This window comes from Monodon monoceros, unplaced genomic scaffold (genome assembly GCF_005190385.1).
Source record: "Monodon monoceros isolate NGI ecotype Baffin Bay Population unplaced genomic scaffold, NGI_Narwhal_1 Super_Scaffold_4, whole genome shotgun sequence".
Classification (NCBI taxonomy): domain Eukaryota; kingdom Metazoa; phylum Chordata; class Mammalia; order Artiodactyla; family Monodontidae; genus Monodon; species Monodon monoceros.
In genome coordinates this window covers 29,234,126-29,252,277 of record NW_021703781.1, presented here as the reverse complement: position 1 = coordinate 29,252,277, position 18,152 = coordinate 29,234,126, and the positions used below count along the sequence as shown (strand labels likewise).

At 55.5% G+C, this 18,152-nt stretch overlaps 1 protein-coding gene across 2 annotated transcripts in view; it reads left to right on the top strand.

The window, feature by feature from the left end:
• Positions 1 to 17,581, top strand: part of LOC114908622 (S-adenosylmethionine synthase) — an 81,320-nt gene extending 63,739 nt beyond the window's left edge. The window contains exons 1-9 of one of the 2 annotated variants that reach the window (XM_029244910.1): positions 126 to 455; positions 4,104 to 4,181; positions 5,009 to 5,131; positions 7,879 to 7,991; positions 8,347 to 8,490; positions 12,772 to 12,990; positions 14,142 to 14,324; positions 14,661 to 14,794; positions 15,465 to 17,581. In XM_029244910.1, the coding sequence (XP_029100743.1) occupies positions 362 to 455; positions 4,104 to 4,181; positions 5,009 to 5,131; positions 7,879 to 7,991; positions 8,347 to 8,490; positions 12,772 to 12,990; positions 14,142 to 14,324; positions 14,661 to 14,794; positions 15,465 to 15,567 (1,191 nt within the window). In that variant the 5' untranslated portion in view covers positions 126 to 361 and the 3' untranslated portion in view covers positions 15,568 to 17,581. Of the gene's footprint in view, positions 1 to 125; positions 456 to 4,103; positions 4,182 to 5,008; positions 5,132 to 7,878; positions 7,992 to 8,346; positions 8,491 to 12,771; positions 12,991 to 14,141; positions 14,325 to 14,660; positions 14,795 to 15,464 lie in introns of those variants that run through there. The other variant, XM_029244908.1, reaches the window with a different exon arrangement.
• The last annotated feature ends 571 nt before the right edge of the window (positions 17,582 to 18,152 follow it).

Genomic DNA, 18,152 nt, shown 5'->3' with positions numbered 1-18,152 from the left:
CACACACACACACACACACACACACACACACACACACACACACACACCCCGGAAGTGGACTCCTCCAATTTTCTCACATGATTATTCAGGCACTTTCACTTTTCCATATATAGGAGTCACTCAGGAGCAAGCTCTGGCCAGTTGGAGGGAGTGACACATCCTTCTCCAGTCCCTCCCTTCTCATCCCTCCGCACCTTTACCCTCACGTGCGCTTGCAGGCACTTAGGCAGAAGTGAGCCCTGTGGCTCTGCGGAGATGAGCCTGTTGGGTTTAAAGAAGGAAACAAACAAACAGAACCCTCAGGCCAAGTCCCAGCATTAAAATTGTTACCTTGAAGAAGCCGAGTGGACAGTGTGAAGAGATGAATGGACCGGTGGATGGCTTGTGTGACCATTCTCTAAGTGAGGAAGGGGCCTTCATGTTCACCTCGGAATCTGTAGGAGAGGGGCACCCGGGTAAGTAGCTGGTCCTGGTTGGATGGTGACCTGTACCGGGGGGTCGCTGTTACTGAAGGCCTGGAAAACGGTGTGTGTCAGTAACTGTAAGGGATCTTGGCAAGAACAATATGCAGTATTTTTTTATTCTGTTAATTTGCAGTCTTGTAAAACAGTCACTTGTTATGCAAATAATAGATTGTAAGTTAAGGAAGCCGAGGATCTGTGCGGCAGCCCACCACCAGCATCTCCTCACAGTGGGACTGCGACAGAGAACGCACGGTTGGTTGGATAAACATACGTGTAAAATGTATCATCAGGTATTAACTCTATATAGAGAGATTTTTTTTTTTTTTTGAGTAAAGCTTTATTATCAATGAGCAGCTTAAGTCAACAGAGAATGTTCCCGCAAGCAAGACCACGGGTCACTAAGTTTTGCATGTAAAGCATGTGCAGTTTAGAAATGAACGGCAGTGAGTCCTAAACAGGGGCTGAGACAGATCTCTGGAAGAAAATTCCAGCATTTCATTGGGTCTCTGAAAGGTAGGAGGACTGTGATGTGGGGAAACGAGAGAGGCTTCCGTGAAGACCACAGTGGGAGCCTCAACTTTCTGGGACAGTGGCTCCCAGGCTTCAGGGCGCATCAGCGTCACCCCACGGGCTTGTTAGAACACAACGTGCTGGGCTCCACCCCCAGAGTTTCTGATTTAGTAGATCTTGGGTGAGGCTCAAGAATTTGCATTCTTAAGAAGTTTCCAGGCGATGCTGCTGCTGCTGCTGAGGGAGCCACACTTTCAGAACCACTGGTCTAGGAGAACCTTGGGGCCAGACACACTGATTTATGTATTTAAGCACCTCTTCAAAATTCGCTAGAGTATTTGAAGTTCTTGGTCCCTAATCATCACCAAGTCTAACTTTTTTTCATCTTCCTCATCCTTGTTCTTTCTCAAAGAGCTTTAACTTTCATACCTCGTAGCCCAGCTTTAGATACCTCAGCGCACTGCTCCTTCCATATGCTTCAGCCGCTGGTTCTCAGCTGGGGAGGGTGTGCCCCTTTCCCGCAAGGGCATTTTGTGGTGTCTGGAACGTTTTGGCTGTCACAGCTGTCGGGGGGCGGGGTGGGCGTGGGGTGAGACTGGCATTTAGTGGAGAGAGGCCAGGTGTGCTTCTAAACACCCTGAATGCACAAGACCATCCCCCACAAAGAAGAAATTTTCCAGCCTCAAAGGTCAGTATTGCCATTGAGAAATCTTGGCTTAAACTGAGTTTTGTATGTGACTTAGCTCAATTCAATGTAAATAGCATCTTTAATTCTGCACGACTTTATGAAGTTTCTAGGTTTACTGTACTCATAATCTCGGATCCATTGCTATGTCTGACATATTCTGGACAGCTCCATGACGTGTGAAAGCCATATACAGGTTAGGAGATGGCCATAGATAGGATTCGCTCCATGCGGAGGAAGTGGGTGCTTTGTCACGCAGTGGCCAGTGGTCCCATTGTACACACAACGATGTGCTCAATGGACAGAGAATGAAAATTCCAGCCAATCAGTTGGCTGTTCTGTCTACTTAATGGCAGCCCTTCAATTTGTCTGATTCTCCTTGCGCTTGCCACTGTAAATTAGCCATTCATGTTAAGACAGTTTCCTGGGTGGCTTTCTGCTTGTCATTCCAGTGCTGAACTCCTCTCCATCAGAAAGATAAAATTAATGCTTCTTTTTCAACTTCCAAGAAAACCAACATTGGCTGTCTTAAGACTACTAAGTGATATTGATAGAAATTTCGAAAGCCTCAAGAAACAGTTCAGAAAGGACCTCCTAAGGCATTATCTTAGTCTGTGAAGCTGTCTTAATACCCTTGCTCAACTCCAGCTTTATCCCTAATATCCCTTATCCTATTTCCCCGTGTGCACTGGAAACACGTGACCTGTGTCGTCTAAACGAGCAGAGTCATCCATGGGCGTTGTGTGAGTGGCTCCTAGGAGGCCTGACGGCTGGGTCTAAAGTGGATATTTGGGCAGCAGGAGGCCATGATTGGTAGGGGGTTGCAGAGGCATGGACTCAGGCAAACCTAGATTTATGACCAGGATCTGCAGGAAGATAGAAAAACTCAAATATATGTTTAGTAGCAGTTTCTGAAGGAAAGATTAGAGAATTCACCTTCAGATTAACTAACATTTTAACTACAGAACTTAATAGGCACTTCCAGAGGAAGAAATGCTTGATTCTGGACCTGCATTCTTAATTTAAAAACTTAAAAAATGACAGGAGGGACACAAGGAGATTTTGGAGGTGATGGATGTTTATTAAACCTTGATGGTGGTGATGGTAATACAAGTATGTACATATGACCAAACTTACCAAATTACATACATTAATTATATGCAGATTTTTATATACCAATTATACCCAAATAAAGCTGGAAAAAAGCTTATTAATTTACTAAGAGCAGACTCTATGGGTATTTTTGAACACTAAACGAGATGTAATATGTGTAAATAGATGTCACTTTTTTTTCTGAATTTGTGAACATAACGCCAAAGCAAGAGTGGATTTTTCCACAGTGTCTACATACTCGACCACGGGGAGTCTTTTTTTAAAAATTTATTGATTTACTTGTTTTTATTTTTGGCTGCATTGGGTGTTTGTTGCTACGTGCAGGCTTTCTCTAGTTGCGGCGAGCGGGGGCTACTCTTCGTTGCGTTGCGCGGGCTTCTCATTGTTGTGGCTTCTCTTGTTGCAGAGCACGGGCTCTAGGCACGTGGTCTTCAGTAGCTGTGGCTCGCGGGCTCTAGAGCGCAGGCTCAGTAGTTGTGACGCACGGGCTTAGTTGCTCCGCGGCATGTGGGATCTTCCCGGGCCAGGGCTCGAACCTGTGTCCCCTGCGTTGGCAGGCGGATTCTTAACCACTGCGCCACCAGGGAAGCCCTAGGCCGTGGGGAGTCTTTAAGGCAAATCGTAGAATAAGATGAAATGCCAGTTCATGTTGGACTCTTTGTCAGTCCCACCTTGATTGAGGAGGTCAAACCCAGCTGTTAGGATATCCGGCTTTCAGGAGGCTGAGTGACGGCGGCAAGGATCTGAGAGCTGCTTGTGGAAGTATTCTGCAAAACAGCAGTGGCAGTAACGTGCAGAGGTTCCCTTACGCGATTCTTACAGGTGTAGCCCCAGAACTGGGCGTGGTATTTTCTACACAGCGCACTGCGTCTTGCGGGGCCAGCGGTACCATGTGTCTGTCCCATCCTAGTCCGCCTCTTGGCACCTAATCTTACTGATGTCATCAGTTAGTGTTTTAACTTCTGTTTCTGGGACTTTTCTAGATGTTAGAATTAAAGGGAATATGCTGAGGAATGTGTGTGTGTGTGTGTGTGTGTGTGTGTGTGTGTGTGTGTGAGAGAGAGAGAATTGCTTTAGGCTCTTATAACTGGTTTTGGAATGTATTTCTTTTTTTAGGGAATTTTATGACTTTCTATAGTACACATCATCCAATATTAAGGCAGAAGTGGGAAGAAATTAAAATTCCAAAAAATTTATAATTGCTTGTATTTAAAAAGTGTCCTCTTAGGTAGATTCGATATGTAAACTGACGAAATATCTAATTATTTTAACATTTCAGTTTGCTAGGCGTAATATTCCTGTGATTCTTACACACGTTCATTCTTGTCCAGATAAGATCTGTGACCAGATCAGCGATGCAGTGCTGGATGCGCATCTCAAGCAGGACCCCAATGCCAAGGTGGCCTGCGGTAAGAAACGCCTAATCCCTCCTGCTGGAGACCTGAGTGGGCTGAGCTTGAAACCTTTGCCTTCAGCACAGCAGAGAGCCGGGGACTTCAGAGCCTGGAGGGCTCCAGGGGTGATAGGTCTAGCCCCCTCACTTTACTGAGGAGATCTTGGGTGCAGCTTAATCAGGGCCTTGGCCAAGGTCATGGGGTAGGGGTCCCGGCATGGAGATCAGAGCCCCGCTCTCCTCATGGTCAGCACCCTGTCCTTTTTGCTGTACAGACCCACCCTTCCCTCTCCAGGGCCACCCTAGCCCCCAGAATGAGCACTGTAGGGACCCGTGCCCCTCTGAGGGTGGACTTCACCCTGACATCTTTACAAATAACCTGCCTCGATTCTCTGCTCAGGACCCCATGCCTAAAGCCCACAGTGGAGTTTTAGCAATAAGGGGGCAGGAGAGGCCTCACGTATGTTGGCTGCATTCTGCATTCTTTATGACCGCATACAGCTAGTGTCTCATTCTAATCCACAAAGCAGTCTTATGATTATCTTCATCCAACAGCTGAGGCCGAATAAGTAGTTCAGGGTCAGGCAAGTATGCAATAGTAAGTGCGAGGTATGAAGACTCAGGTGTGATCCATTCTTTCCGAGCAGCAGTTCTCCGGGTGGCCTGTGAAGATGATCAGCACTCGTGCCGGGATTTACTCTCCTTATTAGCATCATGATTGTTCCTTCTGGAGTCCATTCCTTTTGCGGCTCCTTGCGTGTCTCTGTCTCAGCACTGTGAGAGGTCCAGGTGTGGAGCCCCCTTCGCCAGCACGTGGCCACTAACATGTCTCCTTCCCTTCAGAGACGGTGTGTAAGACGGGCATGGTGCTGCTGTGCGGGGAGATCACCTCCATGGCCATGGTGGACTACCAGCGGGTGGTGCGGGACACCATCAAGCACATCGGCTACGACGACTCGGCCAAGGGTGAGCCAGGGCCCCGGGGCTGAGCCCCACCTGAGGCTCTCCGTCTCCTGGAAGAGCAGATGCCTCCCAGGGGAAGAACGCTCCTAGGCCCAGGGTCCAGGGCTCACAGCCTCTGGTACAACAGGGTGGCAGCCCAGGCGGATCAGCCCCCGTCCAGCCATGGCTGACTCTGGTCTTGTTCATGGTCCTGCCATCTTGGAAGAGGAGGAAGCTCCCAGTACAAGGAGCTGCCCTCTGTTGGGGACGTGTTCTCTGCCGGGCTCTGGGGCCGGTCTCTGTGTGCATCTTCCTCCCTAACTGTTCGAGGAACTCTGCTCTGCTCCTTACGCAGATGAGGAAGTTGAAGCGTCCATATGTCACTAACTTGTGTAAGGTGACACGATCAGTAGGTGGCTGCCCCCCCCGCCCCCCGTTGGGACTCCTGCACTTTCTACTAAGTTATGCTGCTTCCCCACATAGACAAAGAAGAAGGGGACTCAGTCCAGAATGGGTGCCGAAAGCAGGCAGAGGAGACAGGCTGGCCCAGGGTAGTTCCAGTGCCAGGCAGTGTGGGAGCCTACAACCCAGCGAAGGAGCCCAGGCCCTGGTGGGAGCTGAGGAAGAGCTCTGTGATGGGGTGGGGGTGAGAGCTGGAGAGAGCTGAGGGCCCTGGAGCAGACTCCCACACCTGGGACGGGCAGGCTGGGAAGGGGCCCAGCCTGGAGGGCGTGAAAGGACAGGGTGCGAGGGCCAGCTGCTAGGGCCAGTGTACACTACGTTGTACTTATGGGTTGTTTGGGCTGACGTGTGGCATCTTTGTGGGTCAGGGCAGGCTGGGGTGACGTGCACGCATCTCCGTAAGTGAGAGAGGCTCTCTCTGCGTGAGGGCGCGGACACACAGAAGCTCGGTGCAGCCACCTTTTGGCTCGCCCAAAGGACTCGCTTGAGCACACGAAAGTTTTGGGGGTATATCAAGAATCGCTGGGAGGAAACCAGTGAGTACAGGTCGGTTCTCCCAGCCAGCATGCGGGGTGTCTGCGGAGGAGACGCGTCGTCCCAGAGCAGCAGCCTCCTGACACGTTACCACGCAGAGCCTTCGCCCTGTTCTACCAGGAAGAGCCGACTTGTTTATGTACACTTAGACCTTGTTCAAGAGCGAACCTTGCTCTGCGTTAGGCAGCAGGAACGTTTCCCAGAGGTACAACGTCCCCCGGAAAGGGAGGAGTGGGAGCGCGCCCACCTGTGCCTGTCAGTGCGCCTGCACCAAGCGGCCAGCAGGCTGCGGGCTGGCCTGCAGCCACAAGGCCCTAGGCTAGTGGCTCCCCCTGCCCCTTCCAAGCCCTCCTCCTCTCCCCTTAGTCCCCTGAACTCTGTTCTCCTGAGTCACTTGGAGCCTTTAATTTTCAGCTCTAAGAAGATTTATTATTTAGACCCGGAGTGAGGAGGTGAGTCCTTGGCAGCTAAAGGTTGTTCCCTAAAGGTTGTTCCTTGGCTTGTGCATTCAGAAACCTGCACTGCGAGCAGGGGCTGCGGAGGACAGAGGTGGCCTGATGGCTCCTGAGTGGGGGCACTGCCTGGCATTAGTGATACAGTACAGGGTGCCCGGCGGCCAGTCGGAGGCAGTGTGCAGTGAAGAGCTGCGGCGGGGACGGTCCAAGGATGTTTTCAGAGAGCTAGATGGACTTGTGGAGGGGGATGGGAGGCAGAGGAGGAGCATTCTAGGCAGAGAGCCCTAGTGGAGGTGGCAAAGGAGGTCGTGTTTAAGGCTAAGCCCGAGATCCCATTGGCTGAGAGCTCTCAGCCGGGAAGGCCTGGCTGGAGCTGAGCAGTTTCCGGTTTACTTCCTTGGGCGGCAGGTCCCCACTTGAAGCATGAGCATAAACGATAGATCGAACCTAGGCTTTTTTGTGGTTTTGTTTGTTTTAATAAGCCCACATGGGTAGGAGGACAGACTGGAAAGAGGGTGACAGTCATCTCGTCACTGTTACGTGTCTCTGTGGTGCGGCCTCTGTGCGTTTTAGCTCCTCATTTGTGTCCGTCCTGTAGCTGAGCCCAGTGAGGACCAGTGTCGGGGAGATTGTGCTGTCTGCCCGGCGGCTCCCTCTCAGGGCTCCTTGGCCTGGGCTGCTGCTACCCAAGACTCCGTGTCCCAGGCCCCAGCCCGCTGTCCCCACCTGCGGGGGACTGGCCTCCATCTCTGTGCTTGAGCTTTGGGGATGGCCTGAAGGGGCCTCGGCCTCAGGCCGCGGGCACGTCTCAGGCTCAGGGGACTCTGGCTCTGGGAGTGTCTCTGGATGGTTCACATGCACCGTATTGTTCAGTATATTTGATGCTTGGGTTTGGCGTGTGCCTGGGCTTCTGAACGGCAGTGTTGAAAGGGCCCTTGATGCTCATTCAGTGCAGTGATTTTCCACCGGGTCCTGGGAGGTGCCTCTGGGAGGGGCAGAGGGGGCAGGGCCGTGAGTCACGCACCTGCCCTTCAGCCAGGGCAGCTGTAGCTGTTACCTGGCCTTCATACTGCCGCTCTGTGCAGGATATATATTTATAATCGAGGTGTAATTTAATACTCTGTGGGGGATTGTTTTTGACTGAAGAGTTGCACGTGATAGGATGGGAAGGATACTGATGTTCCCCATCCTGGGCCTCAGCTCTGGGCCCAGACGGATGGTGGAGAGACCACCCACGCCGCTAAGTGCCCTGTCGTGTGCCGAGCAGTCCCCCAGGGGCTCCCGCCTCCCTCTGCTCAGGTCTGCTCTCCTTGTGCCTAGGCTTTGACTTCAAGACCTGCAACGTGCTGGTGGCTTTGGAGCAGCAGTCCCCGGATATTGCCCAGTGTGTCCATCTGGACAGAAACGAAGAGGATGTCGGTGCCGGAGACCAGGTCACTAAACGCTGAGCGTTGGCCCTGCGTCAGGACGGTAGTGCAGTGTGCTCTGTGTGAGGGGCTAGCCGGGGAAGTTCATGCATCATGGACTGAATGCACTATGGGGTAGACCCCCGTCCCCATGCCTGGAGTGAGTCACCCCTTCCTCAGGGTAGCGACTTGAGGGCAGGGAGGGTTGGGGACACCCGGTGTGGGCTTGTCTCCCCTTCTAGAGTGTTGAGTTCGGGGACCACGTCTTCCCCTGCACAAGTGCCCAGTGCAAAAGTTACATACCCGCGAGGATGGAGGGCCAGTGGGGCTTTAGATTTGAGGAGGGTTGTTGCCTGTGGTCTGAAGCAGGTGTCTGCTGCAGGGCCTGATGTTCGGCTACGCCACAGACGAGACGGAGGAGTGCATGCCCCTCACCATCATCCTGGCGCACAGACTCAACGCCCGCATGGCGGAACTGCGGCGCTCGGGGCAGCTCCCCTGGCTGCGGCCTGACTCCAAGACGCAGGTGAACCCCTGCCCTCCGCCCCCTGTGGGGCTCCAGACGCGTGCCTCAAACGCCACCCCCCTTCCTCTTGATTCTGATCGTTGTTAGATCCAAATGTTCCGTCTGGGCATTCAGAGAATTGTTGATTCTGAAAAGAACTCTTTGTTTCAAAAATCTTCAGCTCCAGATCTTTTCTCCCCTGCCCCCAACACTTTATTATGAAAAATTTCAGAAGACACAGAAAAATGAAAAGAGCAGTTCTACGTTTTTAGTGGGGGGGGGCTTCCTTAGCATAAGTTGACTCTCGTAATATGATTCCCCAATTCCTGCCACAAACCTCCTCTGTAACAGGTTTCAGACTGTCGGTCGCTGCCTATCAGGTCTCCACGTCTTGAGCAAACCTTGAACACACCGTGAACGAGTACTGTCTGCAGCTCGCTGTGGCCCTTTCGCTTTGTTTCTCATAAAAAGGCTTTGCCGATTCTGACTCTCTGTGGCAAGCCGCCCTGACCCCTGTGCTCCCTGCAGTGAAGAAATCCGCACCGAAGTCTGTACTATTTGAAGGCCGGTGGTGATGCACGTGTTGGCACACGCAGAGGCCTCCTGTCCGCCTCCTCTCCCTGCATCCTGATGGCCCTGATGGCCACTTTCCTCAAGGCTTCCTTCCCCAGCTCCTCTTCCACACTCCAGCGGGGTCTTGGCACTTCCTCTTCCACGCTCTTTCCTCCTGCCCACGCTTGTGAATCCAGCTTTCACCTCTGCACGCTCCGCTTCCAGATCTTCCACCTGCAGGTCTAACTGAATCACCTGCCCCATTTCTCATTCACCCAGCAAACACCCGGGCCCCGGGAGCTCTCCTCAGCTGAAGGAGTGTGATGGAGCCCACCTTTCCCAGCCCTGTCTGTCTCCACTCTACCTGGGCTCCCGTTTTCCCTCTAGTGCATCCCTTCCGCTCCGGCCCCATTTCCCAGGCCAGGCCCAGGAACAGTGCTGTGTCCTCCCAAAGGTTCTCCCTGCCTGGAAACTTCAGTTAATTCCCTTTGGGCTTCACTTTTAATTTCCTCGTATCTGCTCAGAATTGTCTACAACTTTCTGCCTCCTTCCTACTCGTTATTCTGCTATTTAACGCCTTGTATGGTCTTCCAGCTTTACCTTCTTCTGTCCCCACCCCCAGTCTTTGCTTAAACCATATCCTTTCACTCACGCTCCCCTTTTTTCTCGGTGCTTTGCACCTGCGCTCCCACACTTCGCCTTCCTTGGAAGCTTTCTCTGGCCCCCACCTGTCCATCAGTGGCCAGCATGGTTCCCACCTCCTCATGGTCTTCTCTGGCCGCCCTCAGGTGGGACCTCCTCTTGACCCCGCACTTGGAATTTGGCTCCCGTGGTTTTATAGCTCAGCGCGGTGCACGCGACTCTGTCCCGTTCCTCCAGCTTCACAGAGGTGCATCCTTCTCACCCCAAGTGTAAGGCCACACAAGGCAGAAGCTGCATATCGGCTGTACCTGGGGCGAGGGAGTACCTCTGTGGCCTAAAAGAAACCCACCCTTGGGACTTCTGGTGTTATCCACATGACCCCCAAGGTGAGAAGTGGAGTCATGAGCATCCCTCAGGTGTTCTTTGAGGTTGTGGGCAGGAGAGCTAAAACCTGTAGACTGTGATGGCACCAAAAGAAAAGAGCCCTCCCCGTCCTGTGCCAGAGCCGTGCTGCGATGGGAGGCAGGTTGGAGAGTCACAGAAAAGGAAATCCTAGAACAGGGATGGGAGGAAGTGAGTGGGGTGACTCGGGTTTCCTTCTCCCCGCCTGAGGGTAAGGACTGGAGGGTCCACCTACTGGACCCGCTGAAATAGGAAAGGTCTCCTGTGTTTGCTTAGTAATAGAACGTTTCTGAGTTCAGAAGGCAGTGAGGGAGGGAGGGGAGGATGGGCTCTTCCAGGCTTTCCCTTCTTGCAAGGAGACACTGAATTCTCTTACAAATGCTACTTTGGATACCAAAGTCGGCCTCACTCCCCTGCCGCAGGCAGGCCCTGAGCCAGCGGGCATCAGAGAGGGTGCGGGGGTCTGCTGACGGAGCCTCTCCCTGAGGCCCTCGGCCGGCCTCCACGCAGCTGCTGCACTGGGACGGGCACCCTGCCGGGAACAATGTCGGCCTTCTCCTCTACACCTTACTGGTAAAGGATTTTCGTCATCTACCCAAGTGTCGACTGTGAACAGGAGGAACCTTTCCACCTGAGCAAATTCTTGCTGCTGATACTGAGAACTGAGTGGCAGCACGGATGGCGATTTTTGTACCTGGCCAGAGTTGTGTTTTCCACGGTGTACTTTTCCCCACATCTTGCTGACGTGATGAGATAAGAGCGATGCTTGGGGCCCTTTGCTCTGCCACAGCTCTGCTTGGGGTTTGTGGCAGGGCAGGGGAGTCGGTAGCAGTGGAGATGGGCCTCAGCAGCCGCGCAGGATAGGAGCCTTCTCCTGAGGCCAGGTGCAGCAGGTCTGGTCCCAGAGCCGCTACAGGGCCTCCCCTCTGGAGCCCGCCAAGCCCCCAACTCCAGCTCCCTCTCCCAGGGCCCTGTGTGCACGCGGCCCAGCATTAAAGGGCTGCTCTCAGAGCACAGGCGGTGTGCGTCTGCCCATCTTACTAGGATCAGGCATCGTGGGGTCAGGGCTCTTTCCCTTCCTTCTGCTGGATCCCACCCTTTGGCTCTTTGGACCAGGCAGGACATAGAGTAGAGTTTGATACACGTCCCGTGTTTGATGGATATCTGAGGGGCCTTTGGGCAGGCCGGGACCTCGCCTCAGGCATAGCCCCAGGGGCCGCTGTTTGCTGCCCTGTGGTGCTGTCAAGGCCCTTGGGGTGGGGAGCAGTCATGTGCCTGCCGGCCAGTGTCCCTGCCAGACCACACAGCGTAGCTGCACTCCTGCAGGCGCACAGCCCCTCTGGGCACTGCCCTTGTGGGTCCATGCTGCCTCGGGTAGTGACGGGGCCTGTGGCTCCAGCCTTGAGGGTCTTGGGTGACGACCTCGTGCTGGGCAGAGCTGCAGGCACCAGGCCGCACAGCGCAAGGTCACAGCCCACCTCTGCTGGCTGTGCGATCTTGAGCTCTAGAGCGTTTATGTTCTGGAACCTCAGCTTTCTTGTCTTTAAAGTGGGGCTGGTAACAGCTTCTCACAACTTTTGGCATGGCTTGTCGCGTACGGTACACACTCGGTCTGGCTGAGTGTGTTTTGCTGGCTTCTCTTTTCTTTTCCCAGCCTCATCGGCCATCCTCACCATCCCTTTCCCTCTCGCTCTGTAAGCCCAGGGTGCCCAGGCTGCTGTCCTTCGTCACCGGACACCTCAGGCTGTGACGTCGGGCTCTCGCGCCCTCCTGACGCGTCGGTAGAGGACAGAGTGCAGAGGCATTTTCTCCGTGCTGCTCTGGGCGGGGCACAGCGTTGGGGGCAGGCAGAGCACTGTTGGCTCCTGGGCTTTTCACTGACTGGCGTGTGACTTCAGGGAAGTTGTTTCACTTCTCAGAGCCTGGTCTTCCTCATTTGTAAAGTGGAGACAGTAATGCCGATCTTGCTGGGATGGTTTAAATATTCATCGATAATACATAGAGTGGGCACAGAACTGACCCACGCTGGAGGGAGTGAACCCCCGCTCTGTCCCTGTGGCCTGCCCTGCGTGGGAGCTGCAGGCAGGATCCTCCCCTCCACGCGCTCTGCTTTTCCTTGCTTTTGTGCAGACACACAGAGGCTGGTGACCCAGAGCTTGCTGCTCCCTCCACTTCAGTCCTCCTGGCTCGAGTCCCTGTCACCCTGTCCCTCCAGCAGGCGAGGCCTCTGGCCCCGTATGCTTCCAGAGCTCCTCCACCGGGGGGGCCGGAGCAGTGGGCGTGTGGCCTGTGGACTCCTGTGTTCCTTGGTGGGAGCCGGGGTGTCTTGGTCCTGGGCCGCGGAGGGTCAAGACAGGGCTTTGGCAGAGGGACATTTGCTGGCACCCAGAGCCCTCTGAGGTAGGAGGAGTGGAGCCTAGCGGGTCACAGAGCGGAAACTCTGTGACACCCGAGTCTCCAAGTGGCACTGATTGTGGTCCCAGGTGGGAATAGCTTGTGCCTCATGCCCAGTCATCTCACAGCACCAGGCAGTTATCCAGTTTAAGAATGTGTCAGATGAACTTGCCTGAAGGCCCTTTGAGGACAGGGGCTCCCTCTGGCTCCTGGGAGCCCTGCCTGCCTCCTGGGCACCTGCGCCTGGCAACAGTGTGTCCTCAGCTCAGGGCAGGGCCTCACGACGTTTCCTCCCTCCCTGCCCCCCGCCAGGTGACAGTGCAGTACACGCAGGAGAGCGGCGCAGTCATCCCCGTGCGCATCCACACCATCGTCATCTCCGTGCAGCACAACGAAGACATAACGCTGGAGGACATGCGCAGGGCGCTGAAGGAGCAGGTGATCAGGGCCGTGGTGCCGGCCCAGTACCTGGACAAGGACACCATCTACCACCTGCAGCCCAGCGGGCGGTTTGTCATCGGAGGCCCCCAGGTGCGTCCTCGGCTCTGCGTGAGGCCCTGCCTTTGCTTACCTCCCTGAGTGCAAAGGCCACAGGAGGGTGGTGGCTTTGTGTGGCTCGGCCAGGCAGGTCTGGCCCTGGACGAAATGTGAAGTCAGCTTGTTCTGTGAAGCCTGCTGTGCGCCCTTGAGTACAGGGGGAACGGGGACATGTCCCCAGGAGGCTCCCCCTCAGTGCTGCCTGGCCCTCCCGCTCGAGACATCTCACACGTGTCCAGCTGCCGCCTGACCCTGCCCGGGGCTAACTCACCATCATGGGCGCTGAGCTTGCCCGGGTGGCGCTTCCTGGGTCTTGGCCACACGTGACCTGCAGCTCTTGTGGGCACCAAGGTGGGGCTGTGTTTTAGATGGGGACGTGGGGGTGCCCCTTTCTCCTGTGCAGCCGGCGTGAGCAGTCGGAGAGTGCCCTAGACCCTCCGAGAGGCTGCTGACCACTGCCGGGGCACCGCCCTGTGGACGTGTTGCCGCAAAACGGAGTCCCTGGGTTGGGTGCTATAGCCAAAGTAGCGCAGAAACCCAGGGTGAAAGGAAGGCACAGCTCACTGTGTTTTCCTGCAGGACTTCTCAGGGCCTCGGCATGCTGCTGTGAACTGTGGATCTCTAAGCTGGATGGGGGGGATGGTATAGTATGCAGACTTCCCCCACATCATTTAACAGAGAAACATAGAGACCCCCCCCCCCCGCCCCCAAACGTCTTTGTTGACAGAGGTGCACAGAGCAGACACTTGAGGAAATGGGCAACTTAACGTTTGCCGGGTGGCACCAGCCAGGGCACAGCCCGGGGTGTATTTGTCACAGCGCGGTTTCCTCCTGCACTTGGATTTCTCCGTTATGATTGACTCCTACAAACAAAGGCTTTACGAGCGGGCTGTGACCCCAGCTGGCCCACCTTTTGCCCTTTCTGACGAGGCTCTGACAGGTGACCTGACTTCTGTGACTAGTCAGTGATTGAACTGGGATTAGAGCCCAGGGTTTCTGGCTGACTCCCAGCCAAGGGGTCTTTGGAATGTGTGCCCCCAGAAGCTTCGGGGACCACCTCCAAGTTGTGGTCCAGCAGCCACTGCAGTGCTTTGGCCGCCCCCTCCTCCCACATCCTCCCTCTGTGTCTTCCTTTCCCTCCGCAGGGGGATGCAGGCGTCACTGGCCGTAAGATCATTGTGGACACCTATGGCGGCTGGGGGGCGCACGGCGGGGGCGCCTTCTCCGGGAAGGACTACACCAAGGTGGACCGCTCGGCCGCGTACGCTGCCCGCTGGGTGGCCAAGTCCCTGGTGAAGGCGGGGCTCTGCCGGAGAGTGCTTGTGCAGGTGGGTCGGAGCCCCCCGGCTCGGACCCCCAGGTCTACCCTGAGTAAGGGCACCCTGGCCTAGGGGAAGGCCCACACTTTGCCGGAGGATGCGACTCTGTGTGTGTCGTGTTGGGCTCTGTGGCCGGTGCCCTGCAAACCTGGGAGCGGGAAAACAAGTCTTCAGGCAGCGGGGCACGTACAGAAACTGCCCACCGTGAAGATGGCAGGGATTTCTAGGCAGATGGGGGGCTGGGGGAACGTGTTGGGCAGGGCGTGTGTGGTTTCCGCATCCCCTCCCTGAGGATGTCAGGGTCTCTGCAAGGGGCCCGTCCTTGACCCTGGACTCTTCTGGAAGGTGTCCTATGCCATTGGTGTGGCCGAGCCACTGTCCATTTCCATCTTCACCTACGGAACGTCCCAGAAGACAGAGAGAGAGCTGCTGGATGTGGTCAACAAGAACTTCGACCTTCGGCCTGGCGTCATCGTTAGGTAAAAGGACCGCCCCCTCTGTTGGGCAGGACCCTCTTCCCTCACCCGGTGCTCAGCTCACTGGAAAGGGAAGCAGAAGGAAGGATGTTCGGCCTCGCAGAAGCAGGAGGGGCTTCAGGCTCTTGGTCCAGCACAGTGCAAACCCCAAATGCAGGATGTCTGGTTTTCAGGTTGAAGGCGGCTGGGTCGGGTCCCTGCTGGCCCAGCAGACCCTGACCCCAGGGGGGCCATCTTTGAGCAGGTGGGGAATCTTAGGAAAATAATCACGAGGCCCGTTGGCTGGGAACTTAGTCGGCAAGTCCAGCCCCACCTGCTCTCGTTTCTGATGCCACCCCTGCTGCGTGGAGCTTGGCGGTGTTGATGTCGGTCTGGGCAAGTGAGTGGAGTGGAGAGTAGGCCAGAGTTCAAATCCCTGGTTCCTGCTGCATTTGTGTGATCAGTCGGGCTGTCCCTGAACTCTGAGCCTGTTTCCTAAGCACCAGTGGCAGTCACCTCGTAAGACGTGGCATGGCGGAGACAGAACACTTACAGGGAGTTAGTTGTTCTCAGGTGGGTAACACCACCCACACAGACTGTCGTAGTCTCTTAATTGCTCCTGTGCCCAAATTCAGAGGAAGAAACTCTGCCCTTTTTCCATTAGAAATGACCTTTTTTTCTGCTGAACACACAGGGACTTGGATTTGAAGAAGCCCATCTACCAGAAGACGGCATGCTACGGCCATTTCGGAAGAAGCGAGTTCCCCTGGGAAGTTCCGAAAAACCTTGTGTTTTAGTGCTGGTGGGACCAGGCCTGGCCGCACCGTGGAGGCATCTGGGTGGAACAGAGCCGTGTTCCTCTTTTCTAGGACCCCAACTCTCAGATCTCCCAGACCCCGGGCTGGGCCTTGCCCACCCACTGCCGCCTCCCTGGCAAAGCCAGGCCCCTCTGATTTAGCAGGAGGAGTGGGCCTCCTGGTGCCGGGCTCAGATCTCCTCGTGAGGACAGTCACGAGGTTCCCCTGCCTCTCCCTCAGGCCAAGGCGATGCGAATTTAGTGGAAATCCCACTCGTGTCGGCAGTAAATCCCCTCGCTCACCTTCCACCACGGCCTGGACGCTGACCAGCCCCTGCCTCCCTGGCGTGTGCCGAGGGCAGCACACGGCACAGATCTCAGGGCTCCGTGTGGGCCTGGGTGTGCCGGGGCTGCCCCTCACGTCTGCGGCCGTGCGGTCAGCGTCCTGAGCCCAGGCCTTCCAGAGGCCCTCCCAGGCTGGGCTTGTGGCAGGGGTGAGAGCGTCTAGTGTGTAAGGGACCGAGCTACTCACTGATCTCATTTCTTCTTCACTGCAACACAGTGAGGTGACCCCCTGTGTTACCTGCATGTATAGATGGGGAAGCCGAAGTAGCTTTCACAAGGCCCCATAGCTGCGTGGGTCAGGGCCTAGATGTGAGAGCGGGAGCCCATACACCGTGTCTCCCCCCGCCAGCGCCCCCATCTCATGCCAGAGACAGGTCTGAGCGATGACCAGGTGCATTGAGATGAGGCTGTGACCTCTGTCCTGAAGACCTGAGGTCTCTGGGAATTAGGGGGTTAAGCCCTCGGTGAGCCCTGGGCCATGATCTGCAGAGTCAGGACAGACCCAGAGGGGTGTTTCCTTTGCCTCTTTCATTTCAGAAGACAGTTCGGGGTGCGCTGGCTATCCTGGCCCACGGGGCTGGGCTGGAGTTGGGAATTAAGAGGCAGCGGTATAATCCCAGCCCCTGACCACTCAGGGACATGCAGGGCTGGGCCTGTGGACCCCTGGGGAAAGGGTCCAAGGCCAGTCCTGTCCCACTGGGTTTCCTAGAGCAGGAGCCGTGTTCCTCCTGCTTGGCCCTTAAACAGGGGATGGAACCCTGTGTCCTCCACGGCTCTCTCTCTCTCTCTGGCCCCTCTGTAACCCCTGCAGTCTGACTGCTGTTAGAATCAGTGGGTGAGCCCCTCAGACCCCACTTCCAGAGAGGACAGCCCTAAGGCCTGAATATCAGATGTTAAATGGTGACTCAAAGTGGCAGGGCTTGACTCCTAATGGGAGATAAATCAGGATGTCAAGAGGTGATTTCTGCCTTTACCAGGCAGCCTCTGGGGGCAGCCCTACCCCTGAGGTCCTGGGTGCTCCTTTGCGCACCGGGGTCTTGGAAGCTGCACATTCCCCAGCCTCTCTATCTGTGGCCGGCACCCACTCCCCCCATCCCCCTTCCTCAGCCTGGGCCTCTGACAGCTGCACCTCTACGTTCTCCCCAGCTCCCCAGACCACAGGCTCAGGTAGGGGCCTCCGGCTTCTGGAGAACACTGGGGACTGGCCTTCTTTCTGGGGCACACAGTGCTGGATCTGGCTGGGAGACACAGCCCAGGAAGCCTCATCTGGGTGGCAGACGGCCAGCAGCTGGGCTCTAGGCCTGAAGCACGAAGACCCTTGGCTTTCTCTTCCCCTCAGGGAAAAGGCAGCTTGTTCAGGGCAGAGAAAGAAGCCCAGATCTCCATAAAAGCCTAGAGCTGGTGTGTGTGATACGGAAGCTCAGGTCTCTCTCAGGGCTCCAGGTCACCCAGGAAGTCTTGAGTTCCTTTCGGGAGAGGGAGGCTCAGCCTTGCAGGTGGCTGAGTTCCTCTAACTTGGGCCATATTCGAAGTGAAAATTCAGAATTTTATACTTTCCCCACCCGCTGGAGAAACAAGGTTTTTTTGGGTCAACACTGTTTATATGAAACTAGAGTCTATTTGTTAATAGTTCCTGCTAAACTGGTGAATAAAAACACAAGGAACAACTACCCTGTGCTTAGTTTTTGTCCACAACCCCCTAGAAGCCTCCCCTCCAAGTAACATCACCTGATCCCCGTCCCGCAGCGAAGCAGGTGTCCTGCCCTCGGGGTTTGCCAGCCAGGGTCCCTCCGATCCCGTGTGTGCGGGGTCCAGCCAACACAGGTTAAGGCGTCTCGTGCCACCTCCTGCGGCATCACTGCATCACCGTATTCATTCTGCAGCACGCCGCCCAGAGGTAGGCATTCCTAGCCAACCCATGTCACACGTGGAGACCCTGAGGCCCGAAGTGGGATGGGAGTGTGGCCGAGGGCACCTGGCTGGCAGGTGGCTTCAGAGTGTGCCCCTTGTCCTCACCTGGTTCCTTCTGCTGCCCCTCCCTGCGTGTTGTCTGCAGTAAGCCTGGCACGAGGCGGGCGCTCGTGCGGTATTTGTCAGCCGGTTCAGTGACTGAAGTGAGGTGAGTGAATGAAGGGGGTTGGTTGGCAGAGAGACGAGCCAGGCCTTCAGTGGGTGCACGTTTCCCTTCACACGTCTCGTGACGAGAGTTAACAGACCATCGTTCGGATGAGAGATTGTCCC